Below are 27907 nucleotides of genomic sequence, written 5' to 3' on the forward strand. Positions count from 1 at the left end.
TTGTTAAGTAACCTATGCAGACAAGTTAGTCATGAGAGGCACACAACTGTCTAGACACTCATTTCCTCTTGTTACAGCGTGATTGTCTTTTAAGGTTAGAATATATAAAGTTTGACACTTCCACACAAAGAAGGAGATAATACAGCCAGGCAGGTAAGACAGCAGCACAAACACACACATAAAATACCTTAAAAACATGTTTTATGTTTCATCAAAGATGTGTTTTATCACTGTGAAAAGCGAAGAAGAACCACGCTCGGCAAACACAGAGGGAAAAAAATGACAATAGGTGGGAGACGTCTTGGGCGAGAGGCTGCCATTTAAAAAGGAAAAGTCCATTTCCAGTTGAAAAGAAGCGCGACTGTGTGGAGGCGTCTGACTTGACAATTACATGAGTGCTGCGAACGGCACTGCGCCTTCGCTGATAACCCGTCGGATTCTATTAAAACTCTGGCACTCCAAAATAATGTTCAAACTCAGGAAATTATCACACAGGCACACACACTTTCAAAAGCCTGTGACAAAGATTCTTTTGCTGCTTCAAGGAAGTTAAGACAAGCTGCAATGAGGAGTGGAAATATCAACAAGATTTTCATAAAAATGTAAGTGACAGACAAAGGCTGAAACAAAGACCAAATGATACCGTGCACAGCCTCTGCAATGCAGTTATCTGTAGTTTTCAAGCTGCTAATGGCCCTAGGATCACCTCGAGGCCACAAGAAACAGCTTTATAGCAAAAAGACGAGGGGATTCTTCAAGCATGGGGAGGTGGTACTTCAGAAACACGCAGGCGATGACATTCAAGAGGGTTCCCCTTTATGTCACTTCCCTGGACCCACAACCCACTATCCTGCTCTGACTGTATGTCACAGAAACAGGTGTTACTTTCCCATTTGTTCTGTAGCCTAAGCCAGTGGTTCTCAAACTTTTTCCAGCCATGTTCCCCCTGTGACATGTTTTTTCTGCCAAGTACCCTCTAACAAGCGCAAAGCAGTTCTGGTTAGGAAAAAATATGTAAAACACAGTGCTGTACTATTAGTGTCTGATTTATTCTTTATCAACAATAACATTGTTGTTAACCCTGAAAATCATTACAGGCATGAAATGTCATAACTACATCAACTATAAAATAAAGATAAGTCAAGGCATATAAAAAAGAGAAGATTTGTGGTCACAGAAATAATTGGCAACTATAAGTGCGTTCTTTGGGTATCAAAATAAAGGGCTCCAAATCCAAATAACAAACTTAAAGGGGGTGTGAGGAGTTTGAAAGTGATCTTGAAAAAGTCTTCCTTCTTGATATATGCCTGATTGTAATCCATACTTTAAAATGAGATTATGAGATACCAATATTGCTGGTTACAGGTTATTTTAAACTGCTACTTCTTAGTTTACAGTTTAGGTCAACCAGGACCGGATTAATTTAGGGCACATCTAGGTCTCTATGACAGCACCACGTTGGCTGGGGAAGTTTAGTTTAGTAAAGAGAAGAGAGATCTGTTTTTTTTTTCTCTGCTGAAAATGATTTCTGTGATTAATTTTGTAGTGATGGTGGACACTGGAGCCTAACTGTCAGATAGAAAAAGGACAGAAGAGCAGAAAAAAGATAAACAGGAGAGTGATAGAGCACGAGCTAAAGGCTAACACAGAGGCTAAACTGTTTGTGTTAATGTTGATTCCAACCCACAGTCAACAGTTATTCTGCAGTGGTCTGTTCAAACTTGAGAGTCTATCAATAACATGAAGAGTGAGGTTACATTAGCTCTGCTTGGTAGATGACTGGAAGGACATGGCTAGCCAGCTAGCTTACATTACACATTACAGACATGTCTTAGAGCACCAGGCTGCCAGCTGAGCTAAATATAAACAGCTACTAAACTACTTACAAACTGACAGTGTTTACGTGTTGTCACATTAGCCTACAGATACGTTGAAGCACCAGGCGTTGATGTTGCTAACATATGGCTGGCTAGATGCCATGTTTCAAACCGTAGCACTAAACTGTAACTGTACTGATTAGTCTATTACCTTAGCGAGTATCCAGTAAAAAGTTGTGTTGAACAAAAAAATAAATTGTTTCGATTGCCTCTCTAAAAGTAATTTACTACGGTGTGCAGAGACTCCGGGCCACAAGGTGGCGAGGAAGTGCAATTAAAACAGATCCTCCTCATAGCATCTTTCACAATACATAAGTGAACATTTCTTAACAAGATAGGGCTAAACTTCATTCTAAATAAAAGATTTGCTGAAGAAAAATAAATAAAAATGCAGCTAAAGATGTGCTAGTTTTATGCTACTGTTGGCTAATTTCTCCCTGCAGACAAATCACAATGCCTTTGGTGAGTTGCAACTTGTGGAGATCCCATGAGGCATATTTTTTCCAAATACCAAAAGAATTTTGCCAGTTCTGGTTTTGCCCTCTTTAGGATGTGTCCCTCTGTGTTTTCAGCAGTTGCTGTTATTTGTGTTGTTATCCTGGTTTGAGACAGACTCTTATTTTTTGGGGTGTGTGTAATGGAATTAAATAACATACGGGATATAATCAGTTAATGAACTTTGACTTATATATGATTCAAACACTGACTGAATAAACAGTGTTAAAGGAAATTTGCTTTTTGAATCTTGCGTACCCCCTGGAGTGCCGTCACATACCCCCAGGGGGACACGTACCCCCATTTGAGAACCACTGGCCTAAGCTATAAAAATGGCGTTAAATTACAGTAAACCAATGACTGAAACCGCTTTTTCCACACATGAAGAGAAACTCACATCCCATCATCATGAGTCACCCCCTCCCACGCCATCCCTCGGTTTTGTCTTTCGATTGAATCGCCGTTCCAAATGAGGGATCCCTCACGCACTTGTCCTACGGCACAGAATCACGTCAACACTCCTCTTCTTCCCCCCACTCTCTCAACAAAAATGATTCATTTTTCTATTACGGCGATGAGTGTGTGAAATGAGCTATATAATCAATAGCATAGGTTTGTAAACATCAGCCGCACTCCAGGGGAAACGTGTTTTCTTTTTTGAAACAATGCACAGCCTGTGTGTGTGCGCTTGTGGTAAGAAAAGCTCATCTGACAATGTTTACAAGATCAATTTGGAAGAAATAAAGACACAGGGTTTTAAAACTCAGGAGGAGGACGAAAATATCGAGCTGCATGCTGTGGATTCTGCAAGGCGGGTTGATTTATTCACTTTTGTTTTTGTTAAATTATTGTGCGCTCCTGAGAGGTGAATGATAGGACGTAAGAGACAGATCTATAAATAACTGTGAGATTCAGTGATGCAATACACAGACATACAGTAGGATGGTTCCTGTCTTATATATAAACTGCTCTCAGTGCCCTGTGCCAGGAGAGACCTCTGGTTTAAATTATCAGCTCAAGTCTGTCATGTACGATGGTGCAGTTTAACCTGATGAACGCCACCGGTATGACCCTTAGAATAAACCCAAAAATATACAAATTGTGTCTAATTTATTCAAAACAGCAGACTTGCTGTTGGAGTCAGGGTAAGGGGGCCCAAGAGGCTCATTTTGTAGATTTTACCATGCAGCATCTGCCACTGATTTTCATAAATCTAAATAAAATGATGGAAAAGGGCGTAAACTTTGGAAACTGCAAGGAAGCACTCTTCAAATTTTCACACCCAGGTCCACGACAAATACAAGTCAAATTTTTCACTGGGTCTAACGCAGGTGCCAAGTTTCATGACTTTGAGGCAAAGTGTGGCATTTGAAAGTCAAACAAGCTTGATAAAATAAAGTGGGAAGGTCGACAGCAGATGCAAGTCACAGAATGGTGGAGACTTACCAAGAGTTGAGCGCGCAGGTTTTCGTCTTCAGTGACGATCCTCTCTCGCAGCACGGCCTGCTGCAGGCTCTCATGGGCCAAGGCTCGCTCCACAGACAGGATCCTGCTCACTTCATCTTGGACCTGGGACTGTGCTTCAGACTGAGCCTGGGCTGCTGACCGGGCCTTCTCTGATTCCAGCCTGTGGAGCAGAAACATATCCATTGGATTAATACAACTCAAGAAATGTTTTATGTTTGTGAAAAGCAAAAACACTTTAAATCCTTGTGTTCAGAGAGGAACAACAACACACTTAAAAAAGTTTGTGTCAGGGTGCCAGCTAAGCTTACAGCTGCAAAACAATGAGGTCGAGTTTCTTGGTTGTCTGTCAGGATTTGTTTAAAACAAATGCACAAAGGCACAAAAATGAATGAGAACTTTTGACTTGGAACCCAAAGATGACATAAACAAACTGCAACAGCACTTATTACAAAATAAACAATGGGGTTTAATGTCCTCAAATATATTATTGTATCAGAGAGGACAAAAAGAAAACAGAGAGCACAATCTATCGTAGCTGACCGGAGGCTGACCCTTCCCTCAGGCCGCTGATACACACCGCCAAGAATCAGGATGAATAAGAAAGAAAAACTCTTTTGTCCCAGCAGTAACTTGCCTGTTTAATGAGGACAAATTATACCAATGTTTGTTGGTCTTAACTGTTTTAAATGTTTAAATATTTAAATGTGGGTGTTATTTGCTTTTCTGTTTTTTCTATCCGTCACCACTGACTGAAAAACAAAAAGGCCCTCTGGGACAGTAAAGAAAAACTAGAAAATGAAAATGAAAATGGAAAAACGTTTTTCCGAAGTTCAAAACCCACAAATTGGGATCTGGTCAGTCGGTGTCAGTCACGACTGACTATAGGGGCTGAGATTTGTGCTGAGATTCTTTTATTTGTTTGTTTTTTGAGGTTGTATTTAACCTCATTAAAATTTAGCTCTTTAAATTTGAACTACTAATTGTTTTACAATTCAGTTTCAGTTCAGTGTGGCATAACCATTACATCATTACAGTTTTATAGTCCTGTACTGGAGTCTTGTTGCGCTAAAATGACCACGTCATAAGAAAACAAAATTTAAATAGAAGTGGACGTAAAAAAGATATCCTGTGATTCTGTGCTCAACTACTTTGCCTCCATCTTCGTGTCTGTTTTTTTTTTGTACCATAGACTGTATTACATATGGGAATCCTTTGTGACATCATCCATGTAATTCTAATGCAGAGTTTAAAGCCTATTGTTGTCAGAACCATACTGAAAATGTTGAACTCAACCTAACTTTGATCAAGGTAGTGTGAGGTAAAGAGGTGGGCTTTGAGCCTCTTCACTAACAGCAACAGGGTGCCCACCTGTCAAACTGTGACGCTGACACGGTAAAATCATAATTTTGATATCTAAAGTGGTGAGTTATTAGAAAATTCACCTCCAGTACAGTGCAGAGAAGTGTTTTGTTTTTGTTTTTGTTTTTGGTTTTGGTTTTTTTTACTATCAGCTCCTAATATGTTTTTCTTTGCTGGACAAATCAGCTTTTTGAATTGGTTTTGTATATGGTTTCTGTTGCTTTCAAAGTCAGCCTCTTGTGGACGCTCAGTGAACCGCAGTTTTTGTCAATTTTTTTTCTTATGTTTTTTTTTTTTTCCTTTGGTGCTTTTCATGCCTTTAATGGGGCAAGAGAGGGCAGTGGGTAGAGAAGGAAAGGGGGTGAAAATGGGTAGTGACATACAGGAAACAGGCCACAGCCTGGAATCAAACCCGTGCCATCCACTTGAGGGTGAACCTCATGGGGCACGACCAAGACCACTGGGCCCAAAATTGTTTTCAGCTTTTGGATACATTATTTCTTTATTTACCAGCTTGAAGCAATCATGTGGTAGTCTTCAGTGGTGTTGTAGTACAGGTATACTGCCAACTACTGGTTCAGCATGCATGTCAGCATTTTTGCTTTTTCTTATCAACTCAGATTTTTTTTCAAATTGAAATTTTCAGAGGTCTGTTCTTGAGTAAACAAAGCCAACATGTCATTATGATGTAGGGTGTACACAGCCTTTACCCAGTCAGAGCTGGGACAGGCTCCAGGCCCGGCATGTTATTTGTGAGCTATCTAAATGCCTTTGCTGTTTGAACCGCTTCCCCTTTGTATGCTGTAGTGCTGCATTGCATGCTGCAGTGCTACGAGTGTCTCCCAGAAGAATTAAAAGGTCACAAATGTGATTACAGTGCTAATGAAGCGTAGATAGGCCAATTCACCTGTTTATTGATTTTCAACCTTAATGTCAGAGTCATCCATATACATGTCCCTGCTGTTCCACAGCTGACACCAGGGGGGCAGCAATGAGCAGAAATACTGAAAAGCAGCAGTGGAAGGAAAGTTGAAGTAAAACCTAATGCATCACAGTGAGTTAACAACCATCAGACGGTTTCAGTCAATCCTTATCATTTCCAAGTGATTTAAACTGGAGAGTTATTCAACTATTAATATGAAACAGGCACAGCCATCACCCAGAACCACACTCATCTATTCATCAAAGCAGTGATACGGACAGAAGCAGAACGCTCTCTGCAGACACGAGCCCACCGTTTGAACCCTGTCACTGGGTTCTCGTTGTTTCCTAGCAACGCACTCCCTACTCCCTGCGACAGCGCGCCTGATTGGAGGAGAGGAGGAACGTCCCTGAAACCCTGAAAGTCTCCCTCTGCTTGGAATCAAACAGTAGCGGTGAGGTAGAATAAACACAGAGCAGGGGGAGAGTGAGTGGCTGAGTGAAATATGACAGACTGAATGAAGACGGAGAGGATCTTAATAAAGTTCTGCCTGAGAAAAATCCACAGACAGCTCTGACAGGCAGCAGGGATGAGAGGGAGGCTGGATCAGCTGAGAGTGATGGTGGATGTTGACTGTTTTGTGACCTACTCCTCAGTTAAGAAAGCAGTTTGGTTCAGAGGTCCTCTACATTCAGAGTCACTGTTCACTCATCGTTCTTTTATCGATACCTGAATGACAGTGGGAGGACGAGTCTCTGATAGGAAACAAAAACATGTTTTTCCCTTTAGAAGCTGCAGATTCTTAAAGGAGCTGCACATATTTGAGCATTTTCTTATCAAGCTCTCTCTTAGGTAAACTTCTGTCTACTTAATTCCACATTTCCCTCTAGACTAACCCCAGTCTTTCCAGTTTCAGTTGGATCATGAAATGCTCCAGAGGTTTCACATTTCTTTACAGACAACAGTTAACTCAAGTGTTTCTGAATGGGATATTGTAAAGATAGTCTTGTATCTTAATGGATATTGAACTTGTTCTCAGGTATTCCCTGAATCCGTCTGTAAACTGCTCAAAATGGTCCGTTCTAAAAATAGCACAAGATCTTCAGATCTTATCAGAATGGTGAGGACATCACACAAAGATGCTCTTAGTGGTTCATGACTCTGGTTCATAGCTCGGCGTTTTCAGTGGAAACGCTGACGTCACACTCCGCTTCGCCCAAGTGTATACAACAGGACAACAGCACTGTTGATACAATCGTCAGGACCTACCGTGTTGTGATTGTGCTGCTCAATCTGCTGAATCTGCTGACTGTCTTTAAACAAAATGTGCATCTGTTGCTCCACTTTTTAACTTAGTATTCACATATACACCAGATGATCGGCTCAACTCTACTTCAGTGGAGATCTACCAAAAGCTGCTTCTGGACAGGGCAGTTATAGCACCACCAACAGGCCTGGCATGCTTACTACAGCATTTTCAGTCTTTCTGTGTTTCCATGTAGACGCAGATTTTTTTCACTGCGTTTTAACGTTTTGATGAAACGTTGTCATGTAAACGTGGCCTCAAAGAGACAGGAGATAAAAAAGCTGATGTAAGGGATTTCAAATACAACACTGTGAGAAAAACAGGGGGCATTTGGGACTCAATGATAAGCTGTGTTTGCATTACACCTTTCTGCAAAATAGAAGCGATATTTCTACAGCTTTGATAAAGAACAAATGTGCCAGGCCGGTGTTTCCATTATGACTAGAATTGCACGCAACTTGAGTGAAACAATAGGTAACATCCGTCCAGACGCTGAACTGATGACGATGCCGATTCATAACCATTAATGTTTTTAGTCACTGGTTAAAATGTCGGCCGAATCATGAAACTAGGCAAAAACAAAACACTAAATGGAAATCATCATCTCCAGCTCACACACACACCTCTGCTCCTCCCTCCTGCTGCTCTCTGACCTGCTCTCAGCCTTACTGATGCCTTCACTACTGACAGTCAAAAACACAAACATCTGCACTGAAAACAGAACTAACAGCAGAGCTGTTAGAATATAAATGCCAGAGTCCAAACGTATGGCAGTGGACATGTACTTGGGACTTTTGGGAGAGGATCGTGGGCGAGGAAGGTGCAATGTCATGACTACATAATAAAGTTTTGTGAAAAAGGTGTTTCCATTGCACTTTTGGGAAAAACTTCAATATTAAAACTTGAAATTTGTGATGTTTTTTGAAATTTTGGTGTTTCAATTACCATTTTTTATTGGGATGTTAAGTTTTGTGTAATTCTATGTGCAATAGAAATGCAGCTATAGTCTCCTGAGCTGCAGCTACTCTGCCTTTCCTGAATGCTGTGACCACAACTTAAGTGCTAAGATGAGCATATGGGCATCTAATGTTTGTTGACTTTGACAGATCAGTGGCTGGATGAGGACTTTCACATCTACTTGAATTAATTCATTTCTTGATTCACCTGTGAGTGCTCCCTAAATTCAGCCAGTGAGGAACCATAATGGATGAACTCCTTCAGCAGATAACAATCTCATGCCTTGGGCTGTTGCAGCAGGTAAGCTTTAATAAAAACACGCCTGACATCTCAAAGCTGCATTTGCCCTGAAACACCACTAAATGTTGGCGAGCAGCGAAGATGGAAAGACTGGGGGAAAAAAAAGCGAAAGATAGAAAGAGGAAGAAGCAGGAGTGAGCGGCGGCGACATGACATGTTTGGCCCTGAGGAAGTGAAGCAAAGACGGAGCGAGGCAGAGAGTGGGAGCAAGAGATGGAGGGAGACGGAGAGAGACCAGCCATGTCCAGTCTCACAGTCCACTGGGCTGCACACGTCAGCACACTCCATCCATCATCTGGCTCCTACTCACACACAGACACACAGAGGGAGTCTGCTAATGGCCTTTTACATTCACCATTTCCCTACAATACACACCTGCATGTTCTGCTAATGCTCTTGGCTGCCTTGGCTCCAAAAAACCTGAACTGTTATCTTTGATTACCAGGGCAATAAACAACTCTGACAAAACAAGATTAGCTGTAGAGAATACTTTTAACTTTGTCAGGAAGACTTTAGGTGAACTACAATTATTTTACATGCAAGTGCTCAGAAATATAAGCATTGGGAAACCTACATTTGAGTTTCTTGACAGCTTTAAGCTTTAATACACAGGTGATTCAGGGCTGCTGGATCTGACTATTGCTCACAGCTTCATAAAAGAAAACATCAAATACAGAGGCCATGAAACAATGCTGATCACGATAACCACTGATTTTGGATAATTGCCATGTCCCATGCAGAATTTAATCCAACAGCTGTTCATAATTGTTGAGAATAAAACAAAAGGCAAGAGATTCCAGGAAACAAAAAAATCTATTCTGTTCTTAAAAATCTGCTTTCTCTATTAGTTTTAGTTTTTCGATGCAACACCAGTATTTTTGTTTTTTATCTCTGATGTATTTATTTTACATTCTCACGCCACCAACTCACTACTGTTGACAAGGGTGAGGTTAGTTTAGTATTTGATTTTTGCTTGACTGACAGTGTTGACATCAATAGTTTTGCCTGAAACCCCAACGTTTGATGATATGTCAAAGCATGTTTGATAGTTGTCCGCTTTCTTTCTTTCTTTCTTTCTTTCTTTCTTTCTTTCTTTCTTTCTTTCTTTCTTTCTTTCTTTCTTTCTTTCTTTCTTTCTTTCTTTCTTTCTTTCTTTCTTTCTCCCCAGTGCATCTTTATCCCCAAATTTTAATGCATTCAGAGTGCCCCAAAACTCACCAAACTTAGTGCATGTATCAGGTCTGCTGAAACAATTTGATAATTTCTTGGTCCTGTGAAAAAAAATCCCCAAAATGCTTCAACTAACCCTCCTAACTTTGCAATTTTCAAACACTCAGTCCAATGACAGTTCAACATACAGCCATGGAAATGTGTAATATCATGTCTAGATCTACAAAGATCCTCTTGCAACAGCGTCCCAAACCCAAAAGGAACTATGATTGTTAGATTATTCAGAATGTTGCTGCAAAGCTTCTGACAAAAAAACACCAAATATTTTTACATTACCTCTGTACTGGCATCCCTATACTGGCTTCCAGTAAGGTTCAGGATCCAGTTTAGGTGCTGGCTTTAACTTTTAGAGCTCTATGGGGTCAGGCTCTTGAGTATTTGTGTGAGCTGTTTCAGGTGTATACTCCTTGCAGGACACTCAGGTCTGCAGGTCACAACCTTTTAGTTGGTCCCTGCACTAGATTTAAGATCCTGTGAAGACCGAGCCTTTGAGTCAGCTGCACCTAGATTATGGAACACTCTCCCCCAGACCCTGAGAGATGCTACATCCATAGCTTACTTCAAAAAGCAACTCAAAACCTACCTGTTCAGGCAAGCGTTCTTTTGACCTTGTTGGGTAATTTGCTGCTCATGTTCTTTTATGAATTTGTGTTTTTCCTTGTGGTTGTTTATTTGTTGTTTGTGAAAATGACTGTTTTAACTCTGTGAAGCACTTTGTGAGCTTTCTCTGTGAAAGGTGCTATATAAATCAACATTATTATTATTATTATTATTATTATTACTATTATTATTATTATTATTATTATTATTATTATTATTATTATCATTATTATTATTATTATTATCATTAAGCAATTTTGATTCAAAATTAAAATAGTCCAATTCACAGGGTAAGTATTTGAAAAAACTCATTCGGATGTTGTTTTCTTTGTAAGGACCAGCTCTGAAGAATCGTCTTCTAGTGAAAAATAATTTCTACAAGCCATAGAAACTTCAGTGTTGGGCGGATCCATGATCCTTCATTCTGTCAGATACTAACCGTGCATGTTTTGGCAAAATTTTGGCATTTTATTCAGTTTAGAATTGTACTGTAGCCACAGCTTAAAGCATGCACATGCTTAAATGATGACGACAAAAGCAACTTTGCTTACCTGTAGTTTGGTAACAAGACTCAAACAAATCAGGCAGTAGGAAATTGATCTGAGTAAAGTTAAACTAAGCTTATAAAAACATATTGATCAAGTTGTGATCTTCCTCAGATGTTCCCCATATAAATAAAAGCAAAGCATTTTTTTTCCTATCAGAAAAAAATAGTTTAATATTTCTTTCTTTTTTCTTAAGAAATAAATGAGAGATATTTAAGGAATTGTCCATGTGAACTTGGAGGAAAATGCTTCGCCCTGGATAAAGGAGAACAAAAAAAGAACAGAGCCACGGAAATAGCCTTGCAAAAAAAAAGAGTCCTTCTTCTCACTTCCCCACAAGTGCTAACCCAAGCAAAGACCACTATCACTAGTCGGATGCTATCTGTCTGCTTCACCTCTATTGCTTCCCGGTCATTATTGCCCTGTCCCTGGGATATTGGACGCATTTTTCATTCGGCTGTGGAAGATTGGCACCAGCTAAGAAAGGGGGATCTTTCAGGTATAGAAAATGGTTGAGTCAGTCCGGGAAAGGAAGAAGACAGCATCTGTGTACGAGGAAGGGAAAAACTGGTTAGGCTTGGAAGGATAAATGGCTGGTGTTTGCCCTGGTGCCAGAGAGGAAGAGAGGATATTCTTGGCCTGGACCTCTGTGTTGATGGCTCAGTGGATTGAGCCTTAAAAACACAGAGACTGGAGGGGAGAAGCAGTGGGGTATCATTAATTTGGAAAAGAGTGCAAGTGGGTCAGACTCTGTCTAGCTTTTCAGAGAAGATTTTCTATTTTTAAAAGAGGACCTTGAACAGGTGAGCAGGAAACACTCAGGTTCTTTAAGGATAATATCTTTAACCTAACAAGTTTGACACCTAACCATGGCAGTACATATTAATAGTGTCTGGGTTGAGGAGTTCAGGTGTCGCTGCTCAGGGTTAAGTAACAACTGACGCAGCAATCTTTAAGCCTCTGGTTTTAAAAGTGGAGCTAATGCACAAAAGATAACACCTGTATTTTCTTAATGACCAGCAGGAGGAGACTGCACTGCTAGCAAATTCAAGCCTGGGGACAGAAACAGATGGGAAAATGACCCAACTTTGCAGTTGATTTATGAACTCCGCAAACATTTCCTTAAGGTTGTGTTGGACTGACAGTTCCCCTACCATGATAGTACGTCTACAACAACAACAACAACAACAAATAGCTAAACTTATCTAAACTGTTTGCCAAATGTGTTTTTTAAGGTTATAAAAAGTAAATATGGCAAGGGGCAAGGCAAGGTTTCAGGATCAGTCCACTAGCCTATACTTTATTTTTTTCTTGATTTTAACAAACTTTGTTCCAATAATACACCATCTGTTGATAACGGCAATCATCTTGGCCAAATGTCTATTTTTATTTCAGTTAATTTGTACAGTTTATTATACTGTAGTCACTTCTCTTGAACTAATTTTTATTAATCTAAGTGTACACATCGTTATTAGACAGTTAAATACAACAAATCACCTCTGGTAGAAACACAAATATGTGCAGCTAATATCTGAGTGACTTCTTTGCTTAGAATTATTAAAGTGTGAAGCTGTCTTAAGAAAATTCTCTTACTGCTGTGTGAGGACAATTTCCTGACAACCTCAGCGTTTTATGGCAGCCAACAACTTCCAGTTTTGACATCTCGTTTGATGTGATTTGGACAGGAACACATTTAGACCCAGCCTGAAAGCACACTGCTCACAAACACAGCTACAAGTTCTGTCTGTCTTTGCAGGCTGCGGATAAACTTTTCTCATAAAAATGGGCATTTCTACATAAGTGTTGGGATTCCTTAGCTTCTGGAGTACGCCTCAAGTGCAACGGACAATGTAACTTTGTCATTAACAACTTCCACCTTGGAAACCCAACACCAATGTTTACTCTCTTCACTTAATCAGTGTTTGTCCAATGAGGATGATTCACACCCCTGTGATGTATAGTGTCCGGATTTCACCATAAAAAAAGACAAAAAAAAAACTATCACAAAATTCTGTCAGTGATAACTATTTTGAGTAAAACGACTGCAAAATGACGACAGCTATAATTCTTCTTTTTTTTTAACATAGTCTTTTGCAGGGTTTTCTTTGCAGGCTAAAAGTTGAAAAAAAAAAAAACCAGACCTCATTACAAAAAAATCACTTTGTTGTGAAATTTACAGGCTGCCTGCCTCTATAGTGAAATGAAAAAAGTATCACAAAAACTATTTAGCATGATGTCAATGTGGTTTGACCCCTGTATTAACCCAGAAAAACCAAGCCGACAAAAAAAATCTCATAAAAAGACACAGAGAGAAGTTACCTTCAAAGAAATTCGAGCACAACTGCATCTAGAGCCCAAACCAGCCCTCCTTAGACCAGAGAGTCCATCCAGGTGGGCAATGAAATTACATTATGTTCAGAAAAAGAGTTAAATTTCCACATTTTAGGCATTTAAATTTTTTTGACCTTAAATATACTTACAATTTGTTTGTTACACTTTGTTAACCTTGTCTCTATTCAATTACCACACATACATAAACAATTCAAAAGAAAAAAAAATCTGGTTAACCAAGTGGCCACTTTTTCCTTCCATACATTGGTGCATATGATATAGGGATAGACCGATTATCGGGCCAGTATTTGGCATTTTGAGTCATATCTGCTTCCGCCTTTTTTAAATCTGATGGCCAATAAGAAATAAATTTAAAACTGTGTTGTTGCGGCTCTGATACAGCTGCTCTGCTGTCTTCAGTCACTACTCAGTCCCCAGCACTGTCCCACCCTCAGTATCATCTGATTGGTTACAAGCAGAGCCATGGCTTGGGAAAGCCAATCAGCAGTGCAGATATTACAGTTACTGCAGTTGCATTGAAGTTTTGGAAAACTTTATTTACTGTAGAAAACTTTACCAATTTTTTTTTATGTTTTCATTTAACTTCATAAAATATGCTGCTAAGCCTGGGAGCTGTTTGATAAACTCATGCTTAGAGGCATTTGAATGCAGTTAAGTGTTGGAGTTTGTATTGTTCAAAATTTTGACACCAATATTTTGACTTTGACTGCAAATCAATATCGGCTTCAATTATCGGTTATCGGCCTCCTTGACTACAGATAATCGGTATTGGTATCGGCACAGAAAAATCCACATCGGTCTATCTCTAATATGATGCCCAACACATGTGCTCTGTTTCTGTACTTTGGAACAGGTTGTTGTTAGGATCAAGCTCGTACATAAACAAATTCATGTAAATGTATGTTAAAGTGTTATCGTCCCTTCGGAGTATTCATCCTTACAAACTCTAACAGAGAGGGACAGAGGGATATCTGACGTGTTGATAGGGGGAATGAAGCACTGGTGGGAAGGGACAAACTTCGGTGTGTGAGTGTGTGTTAGTGGTTTGTGTTGTGTACGTGCGTGTCCCCTGCAGTTAGTGATGGCACTTCTCTGTCACAGTCTCTTTTCCTCTCAGCTTACTTTACAACAGGTGAATTTCTGGAAAAGTAGCGAGGCAAATAGTAACTCTTTTTTGTCTGTTATGAAAAACTGTACCTATAGTGGCAGCCTCTAGTAGAGAGGCCTGCTCCTTGTGTAAATATAAAAGCCTGTTCTAAGTTGATAAAAAGGAAAGCATAGTTTTATGAAAGTTATTACAAAACTAATTTTGACATACTAACATATATTATATTCAATTTCTACTACTTTTGTTTGCTAACTTCTACACACTGAACCTCTAATTCTGTAACACTGCAGGCTGCAGCTTGATCCCACTGTTTTTACTTTCCATTATGAACAACTGCATGTGAAAATATAAATCTCTCAAGGTGAAGGCAGACATGGTTGAAAAAGAAGCAAATTATTCCAAAACCATTTCAAATCCATTATGCAAACATCACCTACTCCTCTCAATTAAACCATCCAAATCACCTTGCTTGTGCATGAACATCAAAAGAAAACAAAACATCATCCACCCGCCCCCCCAACCCAAAACATTTACCTGCATTCGCTTTCTTTCTCTTCAGCTTTTCATCAAGAACATTTCCTGTTGTCTAGCTGTCATCTACACAAGATGTGTCTCAATACAGCGTGCCTGGCAGGTCGGATTCTGTCAGACCTGCATAACAGTGCCGACTGAAACAAAGGCGTTTAAAGGCCCGATGCAATATTGATGTTGGGAATAATGCAGCTGAATGCTGGCCATGAATATTTTATGGAGCCATGCACTCTCCCTGACACAGACACTCACACATAAATACGCACACACACACACACACACACACACACATACACGTGTCTTGCACCTGACTGTGGGTGCTGTGAAATGCCAGGACAGAGATAAAATTAAGTGTGTGGGGAAACAAAGGACAGTGCAGTGAGCAAATCTAGGAAAGCCCCTCACTCTGAAGCAGATCATAAAAGCTTTACACCAGCACTTACTCTTGTTTGATTTACTAAGGACAAGAACACTTTAACAACAACGTGATCAGGTGTAAAAAAAAAAAAAAAACACTGGTTGGATGAACAAGATTCTCTCCTGCCGGTAAAATGTAAAATCCCAGACATTCAAAGCACAAAGGAAGGTGAGGTGATGACACTGGAAATGTTGAGCAGTTTTGCTGCTTCAGTTTCAAGTGTAATATTTTCCACTGTTGAGTTTCTCTACGATGAAACGTGATGATATATTCTCTCATGTTTTTAAAACAGGAAATGCCAACAATACTGGATACTAGGGATAAGGGTTGAAACCAGTAATTTTTAGTTTAAGATTCACGGGCTTTCTGGGCTGACATGCCCCTGAGACTCACCATGCCTCATGATAGACTATAGTTTGTTATAACTAAAAGGTAAAACAAAAAATAAAATAAAATAAAATAAAAGTTCATATGCTAAAAATCTTGAGTTACATGAATCATAATTGGCTTATAAGCTTTTGTTAATAGGCTGCGAAGTCTCTAATGAAAATTGTGCTCAACATGAAACGACTCTATCATTTAAATGTCCTCCCAGGACATAGATTAAGGCGAGGACCACAGGAATATGGATATTCTTTTGACCCAATATTTTTGTCCTTGTAGAAGCCCATGACGTAATAATGACCCATAATGTAATAAATTTGGCCTTTTTAAAATGTAATAGGCCCATAACGTAAAAAATGACCTATAACGTAATCAAAATCCTGAACCTATAACGTAATAACTTTCACTGGATTTTATGAATAATCAGATTCATAATTATTAAAAAATATATAGTTATAACTCTCTCTCTTTCTTCTGTAAAGAGCTGCTGGACGCAGTAGTGGTCTTTAAGAGCTGTTTGCCAAAGACAAGTTGATGTCTTTTTCAATGTAGAAAGTAATTTGAATTTTTTAATGTTTAAATGTAAGAAAAGGGAACAGTAATCCGCATTATTTTTGTGCTCAGGTTAAATATATTCAACTCTATTGTTCTATTGTTCAGTTCAGGATCTAAAGTTGTTGAGACCAGAACTCAATTTTGTTGTTTAGTGTTTAATTTTATTTTGAAGAACACAAGCCATAACAAGTAAAGTAGAATTAAGGAGCAACTGTCACAGAGTTTTAATAAAGAATGGCATTTTTCATGACAAAAATTAGTACTTTTTTGAGGCACTAACTGATATGCTATACACTGTTACGGTCAGTTATTATGTTATTTGCCTATAACATTGTCAAAAACGGCAAACGTATTACATTTTTAAAGGGATTTTTTTTTTTTCATCAGGCCCATAATGCAATAACCGGCCAATAACGTAATAAGTTATTGCATTGGTGGTCAAAAGTTATTACATTATCGGTTCAGGACTTTGATTACGTTATAGGTCAGTTATTACGTTATGGGCCTATTACATTTCAAAAAAGCCAAATTTATGACATTATGGGTCGTTATTACGTTATGGGCTTCTACAGTCCTCATTTAAAAAAAAATCTCTGTCCACACCACAGAAATACCTCTGTCCATATGAAGAGGCAGAACTGAAAATGATCGCCATGCCTGGCAGATAAGTGGCAGGTTAGCAAAATGTGAAAATCACAGAAGAAGAACTTTATGAGCATGCGCAGTCAACAGAGTAAGGAGATGGCGAAAAAAAACAAATAAAATTGAGTTTTAGTGTGGACGGACAATGAAGTGGACTTGTTACTTAACGAACATCAACAACAACATGGTCATCAATAACATTACATTCATCTGTAGAGCTGTAATGGGAGCAAAAAGTGCAAAGAACACAGAAATAGTGTGTTAAATGTCGGCCATCGTTCATGTTGTTGGCAACCGTTGCTACAGTGACTTGTTGCAAGGTGCTCGACACCAGCTCCGTTTAACACCACTACACAGATCCACTCAATTGGATATTTTTTTATTTCTTCACTTTTTTTATCATCTCAGTTTCTGTGGGTGAAATTGTGTTCGTGTGGTCTAGAGGCTCAATTGAACTGAAAAATGTGTGTTTAGAAATATATTCATATTCCTGGGGTCCAGGCCTGAGTCCTGTAACAACGTGTGCTTCATATCTCAAAGAGTGGGTATTGTGCTTTCCTATGTTTTTAACATGAATATAAAGTAGCAATACTGGATGTGCATACTGAACGTGTGCAGAACTTTATTGTTACATATTCTTATGTGTCTCCCTGCTTAAAAAGTCTGTTCCAAATCAGATACAAAGAGATCTTAATGAGTCCTGCTGGAATCATTAGGTCATCACATAAAGATCTCTCCACTGGTGCATGACATACTGGTGAGATGGGCCTTAAACACCAAGGTCAAGCCCTGCTGCTGATAGGCCTTTTGAAAGCTGGCCAATCAGAGGGATGGAGGTTTTGGTGCAAGATGTCTTAAAGGAACAGCATACATATAAATATTTTTATGTTTAAAAAATGACAAAATCTGTCTGTGAACTACTCAAAAATATCCTAAGTGTCTTGTTCTAAAATAAGCAATGATAGAGATCTTTACGAGTCTTGCTGAAATTATTAGGTCATCACATATGGATCTCTTAACTGATTTATGATAGGTTGTTGGGATGGGCCTTAAATGCAAAGGATCTAACCTTGGCTCTGCTACCAAAGGCTTTATGAACAGAGAGAAGGGGGTCTGTGGAGGAGGGAGTCTTAAAGAGACAGCAGCTGAAACAAAGCATTTCAGTCAGAGACTAAAGACAGGGTCAAACTAGCATCTATACTGTGCCCAAGCTTTAATCCTGGATTCCAGTTTGTTTGGCCATTAGCTGCGTTTCCATGACACCTTTTCACAAAATAAAAGCAATATTCCTGAAGTTTCTTTAAAGTACAATTGCGCCTTGCCGGTGTTTCCATTACAACTATAATCGGGCTCAACTTGTAATATCTGCCAGGATGCTGCAGTTATGACAATGCTAATTTATGAACTTTTTTTTTTTTAATTGATTGATTTTAAAGAGTGAACAGCGCATATTGATGAAAATTTTTACAAATTATGATTATAGCCTTGGGCTAATTTCTATCTGCAGACCCCCTGGCAGGTTGATGGTAACATATACATACAAGACACTAAATACAGTAGGACAAACCTAAGGACAGTAGACAAGTAAAGAAGAAACAAAAACATACATATGGCAGATCCTCCCATCACACAGAGTCCATCAAGCATCTCGAAAATGCAACTTCTATTACTCTATCCCCTATTGCACTGAATGTTATTGCACAGATTTATATTACACAGACATTTGTGTTTTAATTCACAACAATACCAATGCCTGGAGTCTGTATGTGAGGCAGTGAACACATACAAGGAGGTGAGGGAGGTGCATTGTAATGGCAACGAGACATGTTTTTGCGGAAAAAGGTGTTTCTATTGCACTTTCAACATCGAAACTTCTGAAAAACCAACTCATGAGAGCGTAAAAACTTTTTAGCAAAATTTAAAAGGTTTTTCAAAATTGTGTTTTTTTATGTATTACTTTTTGATTTTGCACAATTCTAGGTGTAATGGTTACTCAGATAGTGTGACCGCGAGGGTGCTCAGGTATGATTCACTTTGCTATTTTGTCACCCCTAACTCCAACCCTAACGTACCCAGAAACAATCATAGGTTTTAACAGGCCAGCTGGTGAGCAAGTAGGGGAGACAGAAGCTGCAAGAGGAGGCCATTGTCCTCTACTGAAAACCTTATCACAAGCTGCTGAAACACGTGCTGAAAAAGAGTCCAATGAAGTTTTACAGTGACAAGTTGGCTTAATGTGTTTGATCAAGACACTTAGGAGCAAGGGAGGAGGTGAGTAAAGAGTGGAAGCTTTGAAAGATTTGGAAGAGTGAAATAGGATAAGTGTGAAACAAAAAGGGAAGTAGATAAGGGAGCAAAGATAGGGAGGTGGAGAGGGGCATAAGAGGAGAAGAGACAGGATGGTGTAAGAGTCCTCGCCCCCTTCGTCCCTCCTTCTCTCACATCCTTTTCTCTGAGTCGTTCTGCTCTGATGCCTCACAGAGAAGCGGCAGAGGCAAATCTGCTCCCTGCAGCCGCTCCTCGCTACAAATGAGTTTAGGCTGCACCTAAATGAACTCCTCGCAGAGCCCTTACTTCACTTGTACTGGAAAAACATGCAAAGCCAGATTTCTGGAGTTCAAGTAAAGCCAAACAGAGGAAATGCTTCCTAATCTAAACAAGTCTTCCCTCAAAGTCCTCAGGATCTGTGTACCATATGCTGCATTATTGAGTTCGATAAAACGGAGGAAGAATACTCAGTATGGAAATAGTTTAAATAAATAAGATGTTGTTGCTGCACAGGTTTGGAGGAGTAATCTTAGGGGTTTGAAAGAACAGAAAAACTGCAGAAGCAGTTGTTCCAGTCCGACGTGACCTTGAGATTTTGGCCTCATGTATCTTGTGTGTGTGTAAATGTGTGTTTTCTCTCCTGCTGACCTGGGGGTTCACACATTATTCCGTTTCCCTGTGTTCAAGCTGTGCAGCGGTTTCACCACAGGGTTCTGTAACTGGTGAGCCACTGTGCAGGCTTGTTAGCTAAGCTTTGATACACACACACACACACACACACACACACACACACACACACAAACACACACACACACACACACACACACACACACACACACACACACACACACACACACACACACACACACACAAATGTTTCTTTAACAACATTTTTTGGTGGACTTGCTGAGTCGAGGACTACAATCACAGAGCCTTCTTTGCCTTCCACATCCAAACACTCAGTAATTACTGCCTGCACTGTGAGGAGGTGAAATACCATTGTAATTTAATAACGCTGTGACAGCAAAGAACGTGGCCAAAAAACTCAGTTCTCCTCATCTATTTCAATTAAAAGAAAAGAAAAAGTCACCTTTATCCGCAAAACCTGAATAGAAAAGTTCAATGGTGAAATTAAAAGGAGCCGATGACATTTTCAGGCCTGAAGGTTGGAGGTGTAAATGCATGAAACGGAAGCTTTGCTTTACTTTTTCGGAGAAAGGTGTGTTGGTTCAGCTCCGCAGTCAAATTACACTCCCACAGAGACTAAAGTCGATTGAAGTACAAAACAGAGATTTTAACTAGTAGAAAAGTAAACCTGTCTTTTTTAGGAGCATGCTGTCACTTCATCTGAATTTAAAATTTACAGGATCTGATCAGTCTCCTTCAGTATTCCTTTTGGAGGTCATAAAATGGCATTAGTGTTGACTTAAATGTGTTTTTATGCCTCCTAAGAGCTGTAAAGACTGTGCTACATAACACCAATCACTACTGAAAGAAGTGTTAAAATTTTGGAAGTGGTCTGTTTAATAAAAACGTAGGACTCACAGCAGCTGGGTGTTGAATCCAGGCTGTAGCAGGACCACCTAACAGCTGGAAATGTGAGATAGGGGAGTCCCCACTTCTTCCCCCAATGATAAGCCTCTCCTTATTCATGTTGGGCTGTTAAACATCGAACCTGTTGCCTCCTGGTCTGACTACGATGAGTATGTCAGCTTTGTGTTGTGGCAAAGTTAAAAACAACCTAATGTTGACATGGTGTATCTTATTTTGAAGTTTAAACCCATGTTTTAATCATAGACCATATAATAATTGACGTAGTAGCCCTACGTCACCCATCTGTTCCTGAAACAGATTTTTGAAGCATATCGGCTATAGCGGCCATGTGCCAGTCGTAAAATTAGTGATTCAGACAGGAGATGTTTTTTGAACCAGGCTGTAAGTGGGTTTCTGCTTTGAAAACAGCTTTTTTTGTCTTGGTGTGTTTGTGACTTCAGGTACTTCCAGAGCCAGCCTCAAGCGGACACACAAGAAACAGCAGATTTTAGCATTTCCGCACTGTCTCATATTCTTAGACCAGAGGTTGCTGCTTGGTTTTAATGTGTTTAAGCAGAATTCCTGTCCCACACCATCTTGCTTTATCATCAGGCAAAAATAGAGGTCTTGCATATCTGATCCAGTGAGAGCTGAGACCCGGCAAGAATGCAAGTTGATGTGAGCGAAAACACTGAAATGAATTGAACCAATCAAACTTGATCGGTGTGACTTTTCCACGAGTTCAAAACAGCATAACAAAATACTTAAACGTATCTTTTTGACACATTGAAAGTTAGTAGGAAATCTTATCGGATGCTGGCCAGTCAAGCCCCAATCTGTCAAAATTGCTAATGTCAGCCTCTGCAATTGAGCGACACTTAATTGAAAATGTTTTCCTTCTCATCATATTTTGATTTATTTTCTAAAACTAGCTGATTCAGGGTTAATAAAAACATCACTTATCTGCATCTTTTAATCTGTCCATAAATCCCAGAATGTACCCTGAAAATCTGTCCTGTTTATTACTGCATTTACAAAAATGACACATATGGGCATGATGGAGAGAAAAAAATGAAATAAGCAAATAAAATTTGTTAAAATGAGCCAAATGAAAAACCAACAGCTCTGAAGATTACAAAAAAATAATATTAATTTGAATCCACACCACTACGTGTACACGCGCACTAAAGTGTCTAAGTGAAGATTGCTTATTTACTATTTCATGTTCAGCTGAGTCCACTTAAGTAGAAACATGAAATTGGCGGCTTGAAAGATGTCATGATTTCAGTGATTTGCAAGAGGGGCATTATTTTGAAGCACTTACTCCTCTGAGCAGACATCAATAAGAGAGCTGCAGGAAGTAGTCACATAAAAAAACAGCAGGGAAAAAAAATCAATCGACAAATGATTTCTCAAAACTGCTCGTTAATTTGTCTTTTTTTTTGAATGGGCTTCAAAAGCGGGGCTAATCGCTAGGCTAGCGCTAACTCCCTCCAGATAAAAGCAGGCAGTGTTTTTCCCCCCCGTACAGTGTGAAAGTGTGTTTAATCACAGATATTCTTTCACCACAGTCTGCTGTGGATCATCCAGGCCTATTAAAGGGGCGGAGCCACACAATTATCGGACATTTGTGGCGCGTGCACCTGCTCCTATAGGGTCAAAAAGAAGAGAGAGGAGGAGTAATGTACTCCTTACATGAAGAGCGTGTTTCTTCATCAGGCAGGGCTAATGTATCACCCACTCAACACCCAGGAAATTACTTCGGGATAGCGCCCTCCTCTCTCAGGCATGATTAATTGATCCGGGGAGAACAAGAGGAGTAGAGACAGTAGGAGGAAAAAAGTGCTGATGTGCTTCGGAAGTGGGGGAGATTGGAGTCACAGCAGGGATGGGAGCAGGTGCTGACCTTTTTGACTATTAATGAAAGCGGGAAATGGTAACATCTGAAAATGTCTCAGGTTTTTAATGAAACCCCTGAACTGGAATTGACACTGTTGCGGAGATCCAGAGTCAATCACAAACCAAGAGGGGAGGAGAGGAGAAGGAGAGTCTTATTTTCAACGGTTAAAGCAAAACAATCAGAGTTACTCTGAAATGGATAAACTACTTTGAGGGAAAAAAGTTTCTGTGACAGACCATGAAAAATAAATCCATGTGTATGCATATGTGTGTGTTCATGTGTCTAACCAGGCTTGTAGCTCTTGCTCTGCCTTGGCCCTGTCCTGCTCCAAGCCTTTATACAGCTCTGCAGTGATCTTCTTCCTCAGGGCCTCTTCGTCGACTGCAGGGAAAAAAAGAGAACAGAGAGAGGTTTTTAAAAGTAAACAGCCATTGTTTGCTGACAGGCATATTGTGTTTGTTTGGACAGTGAATAGACTCCTATTGTATAAAGAGGTTAGACAGGGAGAGAGGTAGGTGGGTGTTAAAAACTGCATAAATCAGAAAATGTGTTATTCAGAATTTACATATAAAATATAATGATTCAGTGAGAAGTCCAGATTGATATGTCTGGGTTGTTACCAAAGCTGCAACCATTAGCTGAGAAATAATCTGAATGACAGACAAATCACCGGCATTTTGTGTTTTCATTTTGACAACCGAGTTATTGTCGTTAGACAAAAATGCAAATCAATCCTCAGTCCCAGCCATTCACTTGAACAGATTTCATGTTTGTCCTATCTAGATATATTATACAAGTAAATTGTTGTTGTGTGTATGTGACTTTAAACCCTGCAAACAATAAACCTTACTTTCCATGCATCAGAAACTCTCCAGTGTTCTTAAACAGGAAAACTTCTGTCTGTTTTCAATCAGGTTTTTTAATTTGCTGTGATGTAATAGCTTTGGACAAGACTTTGAATAGTTCCTGCAGTTGTTTTATCTCTTCTGTTAATGTTAAATTAACATTTTACAGACTTGAAAAATCAACTTTGTTTTTTTTTAGCTCTTATTTTGTTATGACCTCCCGACAGAGACAGGAAATATGGGATGACAGAAGGAAGGACATGCATTAAATCATGTGTCAAGCTATATTTAGTTTTCTGACCACTCAAAGTGCTCTTACATTACAAGTCACATCAATCAATCGCGCCACTTTCTCGATAAATCAGCTGTTGAGAAATTGTTCAAACACGCATTTCTACTTCGGTCTTCTGTCACATGGATCAAACAACATGTGGTCTCATATTACATTTAGATATCAAGGAAGTATTCTAAGTTTAAAGCTGGTTTCAATGGGAATCAACTGGCTGAAGATGTTGCACCCAGCAGAGATGCTCAGCTGGAAACTGTGTGGTAGATCTCCACATGCTCTTTTTGGGAGGAGTAATACACAGCTTTCCCAACAACAACACAGACGACACAAGGGTCAGGAACTTTTCACAACTGTGATGTTTCTGGCACTCTCATTACATTTTATCTAAGACAGCAACATCAGAGCCATCTGAATATGCTTCTGGACTAGTTGGAGGGATGGGTACCTTTCATATTTGAAATGATACGGTACCAAAGCCTGGTACCTGGCAATCGGTACCGGAACTCAACAGTACCAATTTTTGGTACTTTTGTGTGTTTATGTGGTAATAAATATTGATTTGTTTCATAATAAAATTTTCCAGGTTTTAAGTTTAACAATTTTTTTATTAATACATTAACTTGCAATGCTGTGTTCATGTCCAGCATGGAAAATCGCCTACTCTTCTACTCTTCCACAAACACAGTCACAAGGTTGCGTTTAGGTACCTTCAAACCGATACCGTTTGATTTTACATGAACCAATACTTGATACCAAAGATGGAATTCAGTCAGTACCTATTGATATACCTAATTGTGCACCAATCCCTACCTGGTTGTGACCAAGATGTGTTCCTAACAGTCACCAGACCATGTTAACACTTATTTGTCATGTCAGTTAGATACATTGGTTTGCTTTGGAAAACATGATTTAGGGGGAAAAACTAGCATTTCGTCTTGTTTTTGAGTATCAATTAATAATCGATTGTTGATATTCCCAAAGATCAATGATGGAGAACATTTAAAATCTGCACCCCTTGTATTTACACACAGATGTGAATGGAGCCGTTCCGTTTTTGCTTAAGGACATGTGTACAGCAGGACCGGGATCGTACCCCTAATCTTCTGATAGAGACACGACTCTACCATCTCATTTAAAGTGCCATTCTTTCCTGTGTGAATCACTTTGAGCTGAATTTTTCTTCAAGAGGTGCTAAACCAAAAAGGTGAATTGCAAGTAATTGGTCTGGACTGGCTGCAGTAAGGTGATGATTCCTTGGTGCAACACTTGCTACAACCCTTTGTCTCACCATCCTCCATGCTCTACTCCCCACATGTCCTACTTTTCAGCTGTCTTTTCTAACGAGAGAAAACAATACCCAATGAGCAACTTCTTACAAAAAGCTGATTAGTGATGAGCCATTTTTTATCTGTACATTTTGGCTCAAATGGTAAACGTGTCCCGATGATATTTTGTCAGGCGGACACCTGAGATAAAGCCTTGACCATCTGAGAGGACTAACTACCACTGAGCCACAGTCACCCTACATCCTTGGTACGAGCTGAAGAAGCCATCCTGTAGACTTGAGGCTCAAGAGACGTCTGTCCTGTCAGTATGTAAAACTACCGTTTAAAGCTTGAACGCTGCTGTCAGACATGACGTGTCAGTTTCAGTTAAGCAAAGTGTACATGCATGTGTCAGCAAGCCTAAAGATATCAAAGAGCCGACAAGACACAAGGAAAGACCCTGTAATGCCTTATCAATGAAAGTTAAGAGGCAAACACAGCCTTCGTTCTCACATCCCAGCATCACGGCGCCTGATTTATCTCTTCATATTCATGTGAGGAGACATCATACATGTATGACTTTGTGTGTCTGCAGGTCTATCTTGGCAGGTAATTAAGCATGAAAGTAAAGATGCCAGCCTGTGACCTGGTCAAAACGTGCTCTGAAGGCAGAAGTACTGTACTCTGAGTGATCCCTTTCCCCCTACGTTTGCAAGATGGGATAATCCCTATTGTCAGAGTCTATTATTAACTGGTAACATGCGGTACCAGCAGGCAGGTGGACGGACCGCACATTAACTTAATTCCAGTTAAATCAGATGCATGATGGGTGATCCATCTGATTGTGCTATAGTTACAAAACCACGAGTGGAGATGGAGGAAGATAGAGAAATAATGATCTGTTCATGAGGTACACTTTATGACTTGAAATCAAATCAGTCTACTTTAGTTTCATTTCACTGCCTTAAACTGAGCAGAAGCCCATTTTCAAGATAAACAACACGACATAAATAAATGTTTCCTGGCCCAAAGCTTTTTCTTTGGTTGTAATTTGAAATGTTTTTCAGCAAAGTTTCATGGAAACCTTTTAAAAAGAGACAGATAACAACTTCAAGCCACTGAAAGCAAAAATAAAGAGCAGATTTTTTTTATTCTCAGCTTTACATTTAAAGTTTCTCCAGGCAGAAGCAGAAGTATAACAGAATTATATGTATTGAGTTTCACTGAAAGGTGCTTTTAGTGGCTTTAACTTCAGTCTGTTCTTTTGCAGACAGCATTGAAGTTCTGCTAATGATTCAATCAATCTAATAAATCCTTTTAAAATACACAGGATGGACACACTAAAGTTTATACACGAGGCAGTGAATGTTACATAAAATGGTATAAATGTCTTGCATATTGTTAATATTATAAGCACCTTCAATCATGATGTCAATAAAAAGGTTTAAGAAGAATTTAAAAAAACATTAGTATTCAGATAGGGAATATTAAATTTCAGCTTATTAACAAGTACCCCTACTTTGGCTTTCATCATCTTCACTTATTCAAGAACATTTTTTTGTAACACCCACACTGAAAATAAAGTCCTCCTAAGTGATATCCCTGCCTAAAAACACAGCACTAAAATAAAATTAATTTATAACTCTACCTGAATGCCCTCCTTCATAACTTTCCGCCTGTTTTCTGATAACTTCTTAGTAAAGCAGAGAGAATGAATAAGCAGTGACAGTTGACAACTTTATGTTTTGTACTACTCAATCTCTGCAGTCAAAGACTCGTGTCACCTGCCATCCCGAACAGAAAAAAATATATATTCATCTTGTCTGATGGCACCAACTCAAGCAACAGTAGGTAAATATGCAAATATGATAAAACTCATATTGTGCTTTATCAACAGTAATAATGTTACAGCAGCTCTCAATATGTAAGGCATACTTCTAAATTACTGTCACACAGGCGTTAAAGGCTGCGTTTGTTTTGGAAGCAAATAAATGGCGAGCAGATCTCCTTTTTAACACGTCTTTTCTTTATATAAAACAACTTTTGCTGTACCAAAAGCAAAAACAAGATCTTTTTTAATACATGTTATATTATTCAAGTTGTAGTTACGTAGCACTATTTATCAATGATGTGTTGCTAGGCGCCGCCCTGTTGGTTACGGCTGCCTGTTGCAGCAGCTCTCACTTCCTTGTCTGTTTCTTGTAATTTTTTCATCTCTTTTTCGTAATCTTTGCATTTGGAGTGGATTATTACTTTGTATGGTTAATTTGTCAGTCATAGACACCAAACTGGTTTTGTCTTCAGTGATATTTTTTAGGGATGCACAATATTATCGGCACAATATCGGTATCGGCTGATATGAAAATGTCTGCCGATAAGCACAGCCGATAAGGTGCTATTCAGTTAGGATTATTATTATTTTCCATCTGAAAAATAAGCTCCTTAAATAAAATGTAGCACTTCATTTATTTGCACTGCAGAGCTCTGTGTCTGTCACCAGGTTGTTACACTAGCTCTAAAATAATCAAATGCAACTTGGTTACGTTTAAACATGCATTGAACATTTAAAGTTCATGTGATCTAAAGAAATTCTTTTTCTGTATTTCAATACTGAATGTCTTGAGTTTGAAAAAAATAATACATTTCTTATTTATGGTAAAATCAAATGTTTTTTGTCTTGTTTTATGTGTGTTTCTTAAACAAATTAGACCGTCACAATAAGAGTAACATGTGATTTCCAGTACAGGACAGACTTAGCT

The 27907-nt window shown here is 39.2% G+C and overlaps 1 protein-coding gene across 3 annotated transcripts in view; it reads right to left on the reverse strand.

The window, feature by feature from the left end:
* Window positions 1-27907, reverse strand: part of chchd3a (coiled-coil-helix-coiled-coil-helix domain containing 3a) — a 118458-nt gene that overhangs the window by 79423 nt on the left and 11128 nt on the right. For all 3 annotated transcript variants that reach the window (XM_074698042.1, XM_074698041.1, XM_074698043.1), the window contains 2 exons: window positions 23037-23130; window positions 3819-3999 (listed from right to left, as the gene is read on the reverse strand). In XM_074698042.1, coding sequence (XP_074554143.1) covers window positions 3819-3999; window positions 23037-23130 — 275 coding nt within the window. The remainder of the gene's footprint in view (window positions 1-3818; window positions 4000-23036; window positions 23131-27907) is intronic.

This window comes from Halichoeres trimaculatus, unplaced genomic scaffold (assembly GCF_033239565.1).
Source record: "Halichoeres trimaculatus isolate MK-OKI-2021-1 unplaced genomic scaffold, fHalTri1.1 fHalTri1_scaffold_21, whole genome shotgun sequence".
In the NCBI taxonomy this organism is placed as follows: domain Eukaryota; kingdom Metazoa; phylum Chordata; class Actinopteri; order Labriformes; family Labridae; genus Halichoeres; species Halichoeres trimaculatus.